This window comes from Seriola lalandi, unplaced genomic scaffold (genome assembly GCF_002814215.2).
Source record: "Seriola lalandi dorsalis isolate HSWRI2012SDOR001 ecotype SW California unplaced genomic scaffold, Sedor1 jcf7180002054827, whole genome shotgun sequence".
Taxonomy (NCBI): domain Eukaryota; kingdom Metazoa; phylum Chordata; class Actinopteri; order Carangiformes; family Carangidae; genus Seriola; species Seriola lalandi.
The window spans coordinates 21,993-36,229 of NW_019525380.1; the positions used below are offsets into that span (position 1 = coordinate 21,993).

The 14,237-nt window shown below is 40.7% G+C and overlaps 1 protein-coding gene across 1 annotated transcript in view; it reads right to left on the bottom strand.

Moving 5' to 3' along the window:
• The window catches only part of LOC111669961 (poly(rC)-binding protein 3-like), a gene marked incomplete at its 3' end in the record, with an annotated part of 114,757 nt that overhangs the window by 18,827 nt on the left and 81,693 nt on the right, over positions 1-14,237 (bottom strand). The window contains exons 6-8 of the mRNA XM_023426475.2: positions 14,035-14,151; positions 4,014-4,145; positions 3,096-3,224 (exon numbers count right to left, since the gene is read on the bottom strand). Of these exons, the coding sequence (XP_023282243.1) occupies positions 3,096-3,224; positions 4,014-4,145; positions 14,035-14,151 (378 nt within the window). The remainder of the gene's footprint in view (positions 1-3,095; positions 3,225-4,013; positions 4,146-14,034; positions 14,152-14,237) is intronic.

A 14,237-nucleotide genomic window follows, 5' to 3' on the forward strand; every position in this document is an offset into this window, starting at 1 on the left:
GAAAGATATAGAACATACAGAACACGTTTTGTTACTGTGTGAACAGTAATGACCTCCAACACCAGAACTTGTGTCAAAAGCAGCTGTAGACGTGTTTATTGTGACTCTATAGATTCATTATCCTGCAATCTAATCATGTGTTTTGCAGCTTTTCCACCCTGCCAACAGAAGGAATTCTGGGAAACAGATTTCCCCGCGGCCGAATGGCACAACTCACTGTATGAATGATAAATTTTAGAAACAGGAGCAGGAATAACAAGAAGAGAAACAGAGAAACCTGATTTTATTGCTTTGGTGCAGGCTGCACTTTTTCTCTCTGGAAGTATTTGGTGTAAAAAAAAAAAAAAAATTAAGGACTTGAAAACAAGGACGTCCCGATCCCGTTAGATCCAGAGGAGATCTGTTCACGAAACAGCTGATGATTCGTCATCCGTGTTTAGATTTTCTGGGCTTAAAACTGTCTCCATTATGTTACAAAGAGCAACGAGTTGGTGCAACTTAAATATGAGTTCACAGCTGCAAAATCTAACGCAACAAGTTAATTCCGCTGTCGTATCCTGCGACACGCACACGTTTCTGTGTGTGCGACTGTGTGTGTTCAACCGTGTCTCTTAGAAATTACATTTACACAGCACTAAAATCAGTTTCACAGTTGCACTGTGGTAAGAGACCTGCAGAACCTGCATCCTGTTCACTGATGTGTTCTTTCAAGTGAAGGAAGCGCTGCGTTCACTGTTTGTTTATCACAGTAGGTCCACCTAAAACTAATACTGCAGTGAATCTTACCTTTCTGTTTTTAAGATCACCCTTATTGGTGTAAGTGGGTTGGACAACTTCCATTTTATTTCTATTTATTTCTAATTTCTCATATGCTTTTGTTCCTTTTATCAGTCTCTCCTGATTGAAATGCTACCCACTTAGCAACTATTGTATTTTTTGTAGAGTTGTGAAGACAATAAACGAAATAATAAAGTGACAAAAAAGTCGGCTAGGTCTTGAACTTCAGTCTTTGTGAGGACCAATCCTGGACCTTAAGAATAAGGACGTTTTGGTTAAGACTTGGTTTTAAGATGACTTAAACTTTAGTTTATATTCGGGGGGTAACGTTCAGGAGCAAGGACATACAGAACATCACTTATAAAATCTGAACTATAACTAACTTGCATCTATAATATGTGAGTAAATATGAGCCTTCAAAGTCGTGTGAGTCATGTCTGGACACAGGAAGAAGTTGTTTATTTCAATAAATAAATAAACTCTGCTTCCTTTTAAGCCTTGCAAGTTATTCATACAGGCAGAGTTCCTACAGTCAGCGGGAGAGGCTGCGGTTTTATCAAACAATGTACTGACAGAAAGTTAAATTCAGGAGAAGTCTACGAGCTCACGGTGTATGGATGGCGGGACCTCACCGAAAAATACATCTTTCATTTACTCATTTTGATCCAGGGGGTCAGGCTGGATCCTATCCCAGCATGCACTGGGTGGAAGGCAGGGAGACAACAGTCTATCGGAGGGCAGAAGTAGATCAAAAGGCTTCTTACTTAAGATCAAACACAGAGTGTGAATGGAGGGATGGAACTTCACGTCGGCAGAGTAAACTCTTTGATTGCACCAGCACTTGAAAGTGAATGAGTTTAGCTAAGGTCAGCGGTTTTTATTATTTCTTTTCCTTCTCTCACTCCTCCCTCTCTTATCCCAGATTAAGGTGCTCGGAATACCAATGAGCAGCCAGAGACTTTGAGTCCACTGTTTCCGCTTCTAATCTCCGAGACGTAGCTCATTTTAATGACTGCTGCCTCTGATTAATTATAATACAATCATGAATTATAGATTTCAGTGTTTCCATTTGGAAGATTATTGGAGAGGTGGACGGCATCTCATAAAAGCACTTCTGTGTGGTGTTAATTGAGAGCAGACAGGTAGATGCAATCACAGAGGTCAGTCAGCTTTCTTTCAGTTTTAAATTAGCATCAGCTTGAATCAGCTTTGTGGCTTGTTTGTCATGAGTGTGATTATAAAAAAATAAAATCCATCAGGCACGAATGAAGTTTGTGTCAATTTTTCATGGCTGCAACAGGGATATAATATACAATATGACACTTCCTTGATATATAACTGGACTTGTTATCACGAAGCTAGCTTAGAAAAGGATAAAAGCGCTGGTGGCAACTCATGGCGGTGTGAACAGAGGAGACCAGAGTACAGGCGGACCGGCCGTGGGGACTACTGGCTCAAATCCCAGTTGGCCGGTGGGCTCTGTCAGTGTCAGTCATGTGGCCGGTCCCAGTGGATAAATCCAAGGCTGAATTTCTTTCCCAGTCCGACCGTGGAGCCAATACTGGTCAGGCTTTACCGAGATGAAGGGCTCCAGTTTGACTCGGTGTTGCGGTGGGTCAGTGTTGTGGTTGCCAGCCAGAAGTTTTAACCCACATTTTTTGACACACTTTTTTGTTTTCAACTGTGTATTTCAACTGAATGAAGGATTTCAGTCATCCGACGTCTGGATCTTAAGTTATCAGAGAAAAAAGCTGAGTAAATGTTAGACAGCTCAGCTTCCAGCTGCTCTGAGCCGTGCTGTGTCTGCTGGAAAACATCGGTGAAACACTGATTTTTTAAACTGCTTTATTCAGTGTTTCTACCGGTTTTAATCCACTGGTCTGTTTGTTGCCGAGAGGAGGAGACATCTGCAGATAATTCAGCTGCTGGTAAAAAACTTCCTGGAAGGACAACAGCTCCCATGATCCCACGCTGCTTCACGACGTCACCCCACGGCGTCTTTTATTATTTGTTTTGATTGAGAGACCAATAGCGGCAGAAGTTACACACTGTGTGTTTAACACAGTTATCACAATAGGAGGTAATAACAGCAATGTGCAGCCTACAGCTTCATATTCTTTTACTCCCAACTCGACACCACCACATCATTTCCTGCAGTCTTGTGGCCTGAAAAGCATGCTATCACTTAATATTCAAAATACTGGATAAGTTTTAAAGGTCCAGACCCGGTTATATACTGAGGGACAAACAACACTTGAACCTCCCGACACCGCTGAACACAAATGTCCTGCCAGGCTGACTCCCTCACAGATACGTACCTCTAAGATGACAGTGCAGATGAGTTTAACACACTGGATGATGGCATCCTGGCTCCCTGATATCGTCACCTCTCTCTCTGTGGAGTTCGGGAGGAGGTCACCTGCCACCTGCACCTGGGCGCCTGTCGTCTGCACACACAAACACAAACACAAACACAAACACAAACACACACACACACGCGCACACACACACACACACACACACACACACAGACACAGTGATTCTCTCTACCTGCCTGCAAATATAAGCTGAACAGAAAACTGTGGAGACAGAAAACGTCTGACGGGAGTTATGAGCTGTGGTTATGTTTATAATTCAGAAGGTCATTGGTCCGTCTAATGTCAAACATCAATCGATTGAAATCAACAGACACAATGGATGAAGTTCAGACGGCCAGTCAGAGTGAATCACAGTGAGTTCAATGTTGGGAGTTTTACGGTGTTTAGTGAGTATCCTGAATCTTCCTCTCGCCACGTCAAATAAATCAAAGTTTCACGGCATCTAAAATGTATTCACTAAATATTTGTCTCCTTCAGGCCTCAGTCGGTTCATTCATGTTGCTACGGAAAGAAGGATATATGCGACTGACTGTCAGATCTGTGACTGAACATTGACTCGGCTGAGCTGCCTTTGTTTTCAAGTTTTCAGGGTCTTATCTCACACTGTGTTCCTGTTCAGTCCTTGTATTTTAAATATGAAAAGCAGAACTGCAATGAGCTGCTTTTGTCCAGGAACTTTTTTTGATTTATTGCACAAGGTTTCAGTCTGACAAGCCGTCGAAGATATTTGTCATAAAATAACTGAATATGGGAATAATTTCTCCCTGTAAAATAGTGAAAACATACAAGCCTATAATGTAATCATGATCCATTGAATTCATCCCAGTAACTGGTCCCCCTCCACCTCCGCCCGCTCACCTCTCTGATTTCTTTGATCTTAGACCCGCCTTTGCCGATGAGGGAGCCGCACTGGCTGGCCGGGATCACCAACCGCAAGGTGACTGGAGGCTTGCTGGTCACTGTGCCGTTGGCCACCAAGGCTGCCAGGTCCTGAGAGAGAGAAACAGATGGATTTACGCCGACAGGTCTTTAAAGTGCTCAAGGTATTTCCCTATGTGTGGCTTCATCCCTCGGTCTGCCCGAGGAAACACAATAAACCCGGTGCCGTGTTTCACCCCCACTGTGTTGTTTGGTTCAATCGGTAACATCTGTCAGTGTGAGCGGGGGGATTAGCCCGGTGAGGTCCGTGCCGCAGGGAAACAAATCACAGTTCATACAAATAGAAATAGAAAAATTCTAATGTCGGCTTTGAACCGAATGTAACTGAAGGAAAAATGAATGTGGCACGTTGGATATTGAGGCTAAAATGTGTAGACGAAGAAAAGATGATGAGGAGTGAATTTTTTTATTTATTTATTAATTTTTAGATTATTTAAAAAATGAAAATGTTTTCTGATTTGGTTCCACAAGGTTAAAAGTCAGAAGTTAAGACTAAATCAAACTAAATCTCAGGTGAGCGCCGGTTAAACGATACAATCACTACACACCTTGAAACTGTTGCTATGGAACAACTTGGACCCAGGTATATTTACTGAGCTATTAATAAAAACAAACACAGCACCCATAGAAATAAATGTACTATTTTATACCAGTGGCTGCACCTAGTTAGTCAACTACAAAGAGAAAAGATCTTTAAATATAAAAAAATTATAATAAAGTGACAGGGAAAAGAGTTCAGCACAGCGACAGCTTTTATCATTTCCACACAGGATTATAATGCGTAGTCAAACAAAAAGGACAAAGTGCAGGATGAAAATAGACGCAGAGAAAGGTGTGAATGCAATAACTTCATCTTTTGATTCTCCTCCCTAATCCAACTCCTCTGCGTTCGACTGTAGCTCTGTCTGACGTTCTCAACCCTCCCTCTTCAACTCTCCCAGTGGATCCTCGACACTCATCAATCACCATCACTCCGCGTCAGAACTCAGAGCTTTCATGTTGCATAACTGTGATTTACATGTCTGTCATCTCTGGAGCAGAAGCAGAGCATTGCATTTTTGGAATTTATGGCATAAATCGGCGCAAACGCTAAAGACAAGACCAATGTTTCAATGTGGTCATTGTTATTGGGACTACATTCTTACAGTAGTGTATGTAAGTGTATGTAAATTATATGTTTATATGAGTTTCTCATGTTTGATGGAAACACCAGCAGCTGAAAGACTGAAAACTTTATGCATTTAACTTTTTTTATTGTAGTGCTTTTCCATGCCTGTTTAAATGTCTTTGAATAAAGTGTTATAAAGTTTTTGACCACTAGCAGCAGTGTGGAGCAAAGTTTTGATGAGTGGGTCCTCGTTTTGTTTGTATTTTCCACATGCACAAGGACACACACACACGGTCACCAGCACATTTAAACAGGAAAATAATGACATTCAAAATCAAAAAGTAATACAAACTAGAATAAAAATTAGATTTAAGGTTGTTGTTAAGATGTTGGCGACAGTTTAAATAATTTTTCAAGTTCCCAGAAAGTAAAAAGTCATTTTAGGAGAAATTTTCTCTTTTCTACCCTGTGGTGTTTTTTTCTCTCCAGCAACTGTAATATTTTATGACATTATAATAAAGTTATCTAATTCCTACGTTTTACAGAGAGGTAAATATTACTCTAGAAAAAGCCGAAGCAGCATCTCTGACCGACGTGTATTTGGAATAGTATTTATATATTTTTGACACTGTTGCTGTGCTGTGAGAACCATGCATCTCAAATTGTTGTGTTTTCATGAGATTACATTTTCATTTTTTCCCTGCAGCTTGCTTTTTGTGGTTTATTAAGCAGCTGAATTTTTCATAAACGACAAATGAAAATCCAAAATCACCAAATATGGAGAAACAATGTGCTATTTTCTCCACTTCAGCTCATTGTTAAAACTTTCTTTTTTTTAATTTTCTGACATCTGTTATCTCTTTGGTTATATTTCACTCAGAGCTGTTTTTTAAGTTTGAAAATTTAAAATGCGCATAAAGACAAATTGATTCTTCTCTTTTTACAGAATAAATAAAAAAGACAATGAATGAGAATGTGCAGATTGTGCAGGTCAGACCCCCCCCCGCCCCCCCCCGTAAGGTCGGTGCTCCAGCCAGTGGGAGGTTAGTGTAGATTGAACAGACAACTTCCACACTTGTCTGTCATGCCTTTATTTCCAATGCAGATCACAGACTGTATTTGCCCTGGTCAAACGTCTCTGTCTCCCTCCCTCTGTCACCGACTCCCTCTCCGACCTTGACTCTCTCTTGGTTTCTACAACTGTCTTTTTTCTCTCTCTCACACACACACACACACACACACACACACACACACACACACACCCATCACTCTCTCTCTCCCTCTCTCATGGATACGGTTTACAGAACTTGATGAATAAGCAGCATTCATGTCAGAAAATATATGAATACACTTTGAATGGGTTGATATCACAAACACTGACACTTCAAAGTGAATTTTATGATCTAAATGTCAGTAAAATACTTCACTGAGCATTTTGTAATATTGTAAATGGGTTATAATGTGGTTGCATCTGTAGCTGAATCTTTACAAAATTTACCTTTTTCATCATATTATTTTATGCCGATTATAATGATTTTTTATAATATTCTAACTGTAAATTTGATTTGATTTAAAATCAATTACAATATTTACGTGCACATGAGTCAGTGCTATATCTTCCCTGGTTTTAATCTAAAGTATGGAAGATAACCTGGTGACTACTGCAGAATCCCTGTGTGGTGCGAACATGATTCAGGTCATTGATCAGCTGTGCAGAACTGATTCTGACACTTCCAAACATCCCAGTTCGTTATTTCCGACAGGAGCTACAGGAATTCCAGGTAATCTCTAAATTTACACCAATATGTATTTTAATACACATATTAGTTTTCGGATTCCTTTAATGGTCATTTCTATGCATTTACATACAAAAAAAAACGGTTTAAAATAATAAATAAAGTGCAACAGTCAATGAATAGAATAAATACTAACTGGAATAAACATGGTTGATAGAAAACGTAATGCACAATAAAATGTGTGTAGACCTAAAATGTAATCCACATAAAAAACTGTTAACCCATTAGGTTTAAAAGTCTGTGTTAGTGTTAGTATTAGTGGGGATCCCTGGCTCCTGCAGTCCTGAACCCCTATGTACAGTATGTATATGTATGAATGTGTGTGTGCTCGAAGCGCTGTATGTATAGAAGAAAGCGCTGTATGAATGTGTGTGTGAATGGGTGAATGTGGCTTGTCATGCAAAGCGCTTTGAGTGGTCGACAAGAATAGAAAAGTGCTACATAAGTGCAGTCCATTTACCATTTAATGTATTTTTTTCTTTCATGATGCAACATGCAATGTCATGATTTACAGCTGAACAGCTCTGCATCTGCATCTGCACAGCACGTAACTGCTTCCCTATAGTAGTTTCTATAATATCTGCAGTGTGAACGTGTTGCAGGCAGACCTGGGAAAGATGCAGACACACTCTTCCACCTGAGCATCAGCAAAATACCAACATTTTCAACTAACAGTGGCACTTGAGATTCACTGAAATAAACACAAAACGACATTGTTCACTGCTACTTGAGGTCACATACTGTTATTACTGTAAAAACTCGCTCGCAAAGCTGTGCACAGAGTTTTAACACAGCACAGTCTTAGCTTCTCTGACAGCTGTCATTGCAGGAGCAAACATCTGCTGATAAGCAAAGCGTCTGGATTTGGTCCCGTTCATGCTCAAGTGGATCGACGCGGGACGTCCTTACTTTCATTCTAATGTCAAAGTGTTGTTTATCATTTGCGTTAAAACCTACAGACCGTCGACACAAGGAAACGACCTCTGCTCATTTAATCTGTCTCCCGGTGTGGATCCTGTCATAATAACCTGGTTACTCATCCATGATTCTTACGCAGCCCATCTGTAGTCAAACATGCATCTTCCACCTTTGCAAAGATCCACAGTGAATGAAAGGATGGAGAATAAAAGGTGAATTAAGTGAAGTCCTGTGGTGCACGTTTTAATCAGTTTTCTGGCTGAAATCCTGCTGCTCCTTCCGTCTGGCCTGCAGAGTCTACACACACACACACACACACACACACCATACTTGCCTTCACCTCTCTCTCACCTCAGCCCCTCCTCTCACCCCCATAGTCACCCCTCAGCCTCATCTCTTCTCTCATTCCCTCACTTTAAAAAAAAAAAAAGAAAAAAAAAATTGCATCCCCTCTTCTCCCCTTCAGCTCTTCATTTCTTCTTTAGTTCATTCCCTAACTCTCTCTTCCTCTGTGTCTCCCCCCTTTTTCTCATTATGTACTATCTCCCCCTTTGGCTGCTTCAATCACCCTTTTCCTGTCTGGTATCGCTCTCTCTTTCACCCCATTCTTTGCTAAATCTCCCTCTCTCCATCCTCCTCTCTTTCTCTTGCTCTCTTTAATTAACTCAGGTAATAAATGGCGGCCTAAATCACCCGGTCTTATTACGATTGGTTCAATCAATTGGGCCGAGCTGGACTTGAGGCTCGGGTGCATCTGTAATGTAAATAGCAGCGCCGGCTTGTCTGCACTGCCCATCAGATGAACATGCTCTGAATAAAATGACCCCCCCCCCCCTTTCTCTTTGGGAACACCCAGAACATATTTATTTATATCATCATGTCATGCAAAAAAAAGAAAATTCACCAAAAATTCCTCCTGTTGTTTTCTTGTGCTCTCGTCACAGTAATTGACAGCCGGCTCTGTCCCACACGTGCACAAACTCTTTCATGATGCTAGGTGCAAAGCTAAGCTGTAGGAATGTTTTGTACAATGACAAAAGTCAGTGGGGGGCTGGGGGGGGACAATCTGCTTTTCCTGCTACTGGTAAAGCTGACGATTCTGTATAGAAGATAAGTACAAACATTCTGCAGGAGGATGATGATGGTGACTTGTTGTTGTGTGTTGTAGGGGAGACCGGGGATTTTTGTAACACTTCCAATCAGGAGCAAGCTACGAATCACCTGATTCACTCTATACCTGCTCGATTTAGTCTTTGTTCCACATGCACATCCACAAGCACAATGTGGCAGAAGCAGCCAATTTTAGAGGGAAAAACATTGATAATATTGTCTGCTTTGTAGTTAAATCCTTCAAACTGAAATCATGTTTATTGAGTGTCTGTGCAGATATCTTAAATGCAAGGTGTCAGTGCTAATGTTTTAGCTGTTAGCTGTAAGGTAAGCTACTTCATGGCTACAAGAGTCTGGGATAGTTGCAGCAGTGGAGTGGTAATCGGGAGGATCGGGAGTATTCCTGGTGTGCCGTTAGCGTTTCAGGGCTAACAATATAATGTTATTTACAAGTAGGCTACCTAGCTGCACAGAAATGTTCCAGTATAACAGATATATTCTGAGCATCTAGTAAAGACCCAGCAGGTGAAATGCTAAGCAGGGGCATTGTAGCTAGGTGCTAGCTAAGGTGATATTACTGTAAATTTGGCCAGTATAGCTAACTGCTAGTTTTTGGGCAGCCCTATGCTTGTATTAACCAGTTGTTTTGCTTTGTGTGTTATTAACAGCTAGCTAATGCAAATGATTCAAATATAAAACATTTTTATACGTTTATGTTTTGTTCCAGTTTTTCTTTTGCAGCCCAGTGATGCTGATGAGACAGGGCCAGGAGGAGGTAGCACAGAAAACACAGTTTTCTTTTTCACAGTACGGCTGTGCACAGTGACACTGTACAATGTTGTAAGTGCAAAAGAATGGATGCAATTTGTAGAGGAAAGGTGCAATATTGCAGAATTAAATTGCAGAAAATTACAGGACAAATTTCATAACTGCACAGACGGAAATGTCAAAAATATTACAACCTTCCCCAGTCTCCCCCTCTACATCTCGGCTGATGCACAGTATGAAACAGTTAGTATTTGTGTCTTTGGGTGTGAAAGATATTTTGGGGATTATTTTTGAACAGTGCTTGCTGCTGAAGTCCCCGGTGTGTTTCCTCGGATGAATAAAGCTGTGTTTTCCACATTTATTTCTCTAAACTAAACTGCAGTGTAGAGAAGCACATCCATAAACAAGATGTGAAATGACTGCAAGTTCTGATGATTCGCTCGTTTTCTATCTCAGTTTTACTCTCTCTGTCCTCCATCTTTCCATCTGGCTCTCATTACAAATTTTCTTTAATCCTCCACTCTGCTCCTCTTTCAAATGCTCTCTTAATTTATCCCTGCGTATATCACTCGTCTAGTTTCACTTTTTAGTATCTCCTACTCCGTTTGCTTTTATCTTGCTTTTTTTTTTTTTTTACCTCCTTTCCTTAATGGCGTCTCTGGTTTGACAGTATTTCGCCTCATTTATGTAGATAGATACTTCATCAGCCATTCTGCTTTCACGTTCCTTTAATTTGTCCTATCATTTTTTTCTTCTAGCATTTTCTTAGATGTCCTCTCTCTTTGTCATTACAGCCGCCCTCTGACGAATTTTTTTTTACTCTAAAATAAATAAAAGAAAAATGTTGATTTTCTCAAACCCACTGTCACATCTCTTTGAAGGCTCTTTGTGTAACCTTCAGAAAAACCATTAAGTGAACTGCAGTCAGCATCCTGATGCTCGCGAGTCCATCCTGGGCATCGGCCAAAGGAATGATGTAACAGTCAGTCAGTCAGTGGTTCTTGGATAGAGCCAATTTAAAGATTACCAGGAGAAGAAGGAACAGTCTATCTCTTCATTGCCACCAGACTGTGAAGAGTTTTTGAATGGGATTAATGAGTGTGAGTTCAGATGAGAGACTGGTGATGACGTAACGGTGAGTGGATGCAGGAACGTCTACTAATGCTGGCGTGATGCCCCTGGAACATGCATGCAGCACACTCTCATATGCACCCTGAATGACAGGCACACAGAGAGAGCCAGTAAAGAGACTGAGAGGGATGGTAAAAACTTTATGGATGTTTTGACAGGGCAAAAGCCCACTGGGAGGGGGGTTCTGATGGCCGGTCCGACTACATGAGACTGAATGTGATTGACCGACATCATGGTGATAGATTAGGTAACTGAAGATACACTGTTATTATAGTTTGATAAATTGATAAATGATATTTTAAATTATATTTGACTCTCCAGCTCTGACACAGCGCTCAAACAAAATGTGGAATTAGGTCTTGCTATGTAAGACTATAGTTTGACTAACATTATGTGTTTTTGAAATAGGATTTATAAAGTGTAATTGTTAATCGTTATCAGCTGATGTTGACCCATGTTTCCCCTGACATTGGTCACATGACTAGATGAAAGTTTTTTTTTTTGTTTTTGTGCTAACGTAGAGTTTTTGTAGGAGTCTGTGTTGAGCTGGGAACCAGTTGCTTGTTGGTGTCAGCAGACTCCATTTAAGCTAACGTTAGCTAATGTTGCACACTGTTAGCGCTGTAGGGGAGTGGAAGAGAGGGATTGAGGCAAGGCACTCAGGTGCGAGCGTGAATATCGCATGCTTTGGATTTTCATGGCAAGTCAGGGAATGTCTCATTTTTTTAAGTTACATTACAGCTTGTTCACATACTGACAAGAAAAAAGTGATTAATACTGGAAAATCGCTTCCCATTCTCACGTAGAGCACCTTTAAAACCTGAATATATTCAGTCTAACAGAGAAAAGAAGCAAATCCTCAGAAATGAGAATTTGGAACCAGAAAATATTTTGGCATTTTTGCTTGAAAAATTACACAACTTATTGTTCTACTTATTGACTAGTAGACTAATCGTTTCAGCTCTATAATGTGTTTACACCTGAGTGAGAGCAGTTTTCCCTGACACCAGTGAGGTGTCTGAATTCTACAAATGCCAATTAACTCTTGCAGCTCTTGGATCAGACATTAGGAGTATGAAATAGATGAGTGGAAAGCTGTGCCCTGTGTATTTACTTGCTGCTTCATCTGGGGGAGGTCAGGAATTAGAGTCAAGCACAGAGCAGAAGCCCTGCAGCGAGGACAGACACTTGAGCCTCTGTAGGTCTTATGATTGATGCTGCACACACTCTCTCTGATTACACTCTTTATTTAATTCCCTGATCACACTTTTCCCACCTCTTTTTATAATCTCTCTCTTTCAATCTCATTAACTTTTTATAGCACCTACTCTCTGCTGTATCTCTTTCTCATTCTCTCGACTCTTTCTTTAAACCCCTCTTCTCTTGCTCTCTCCCATCTCTTGCTCTCTTCATCTTCTTCCCTCCATCTCTAACAGTTTCCCCATTTCATATATATATATATATATGTATATATTTTTTAATCGTTTCAGCAACCACCATCCACCACTCTCCAAATCTCCGCTCTCCACTCTTTACATCTATCCACTCCTCCCCTCTTCTCATTTCGTATCCATCTTGTTTTCTTCCATTAGGATCACCAAAATGTAAAAACCAGCTCCCTGGATTTAATTTCTCAGCATCTGACATGTTCTTAAACGACAACAAGACACTCCAATTCTCCACAGCCAAAACCACTTTGGCGTAATTTGGCCCACATAGAGCTAAACTAATTCTCTGTAAGTAAATCATCAAATTTCATTGATTTCCAATCTCGCTTTAAGGCGTCAATGCAGTCCCCCCCCCCCCAAGTCATTCCCCTCAAGAAACTTTAAAGGTGCACACTGTCACGATATATATATATATATATATATATATTTATATATACTGTATACATGCACACACTCTGTTTTCTGTGGCTGCAAATTGAGCCTGGCATATTGAATTTAAAATACACTTCTGTTGGCTTGAACAATGTTTGGATGCACAGCATGCGCCTGTGATAAATAACCCACAAGCAGGGTTTGTTAGATTTCACTTTGTATCAACATCGACCAGAAATTCTTTTTCTATTCATTTTTATCCACGTCTCTGAAAACAGATCTATACACACTTCACTTGTAGGTGCACAACCCTGTCTCCTATAAATTACGCACAGAGAACAGGACACTCTCTCCAAGAGGTGTGATTTGCATTCGTCTGTTTATTTACATGGAAAACCGCCTTCATACCTTACATCCATGATAGTTCGGTCAACTGGACCACATCACACCGGGACTTTGTATCTCTTTTAATTGATTCTTGTCATTACATTATTTAACTGTTATTTTTTATCTACTTGTATTATTTCTTTGTATTTTACTGCACAGCAACTCCAATAGTTTTAAATGTGCTTTAAATATAAATTTATAAATAAGTTGATTTGATTTCTACACTAAACGATATCAAACTGTTTGTTAAACACAAACTGAATATCTTATTGGGCAATAAAGATGACATTCGCTTGATAACATATATTGACATGAATTTCGCTTCTACATTGATTAAATATTAAAAAAAATAATTGTTATATTCTGTAACCACCTCTCTGTGAGGGGTCGATAGGAAAACGATGCAGCCTGCAATCCGCTGATTGATATAAGCCTCACTGTTTACTCTGTGCTAATGCTAACGCTACATTTTCTACTGCGGCTGCCTGCAACCACAGGAAACAAAATGGATTTGTCAGTGAGGTTCGTGTCATCGATCGTTCGTCCACGAAAGAAGAGAAAAGTCATTTTGGTCCTTTTTTTTTTTTTTTGTGTTTAAAATGTGTCAGAGAGTAATGGAAGAGTGAGGGGCAGCCGGAGATGTACAGATAGAGAGCAAAGTGCTTGTGTCAAATTCCCCTGAGACACACTCAGTTGTGTGTGTGTGTGTGTGTGTGTGTGTGTGTGTGAGGTCAGACAATCCCATTAGACATATAATAAATGGTTCCCTGCCAGAGAGCAGCCATGTTGTGGAGAAGTAAAGGTTACACACTTCACTCAGGGCGGCCCGGGAACACCACTGGGAGCTCAGAGGTGTGTGTGTGTGTGTGTGTGTGTGTGTGTGTGTGTGTGTGTGTGTTTACCTCCTCCAGTTTGAATGTGATCATAGTGAAGGCTCTGAACACGCAGTCCGTCGGGCCTGTGATGGTGATGATCCTCTCCGGACAGGAGCCCTCTGAGATGTTGATCCTCGCGCTGCTCTGTGGGTCCAGACAGAGATGGAGGGACGGAGGGAGGAGAGGGATTGTGGGAAAATTATTTTTTGGGGGGGTGGGGTGGAGGCAGG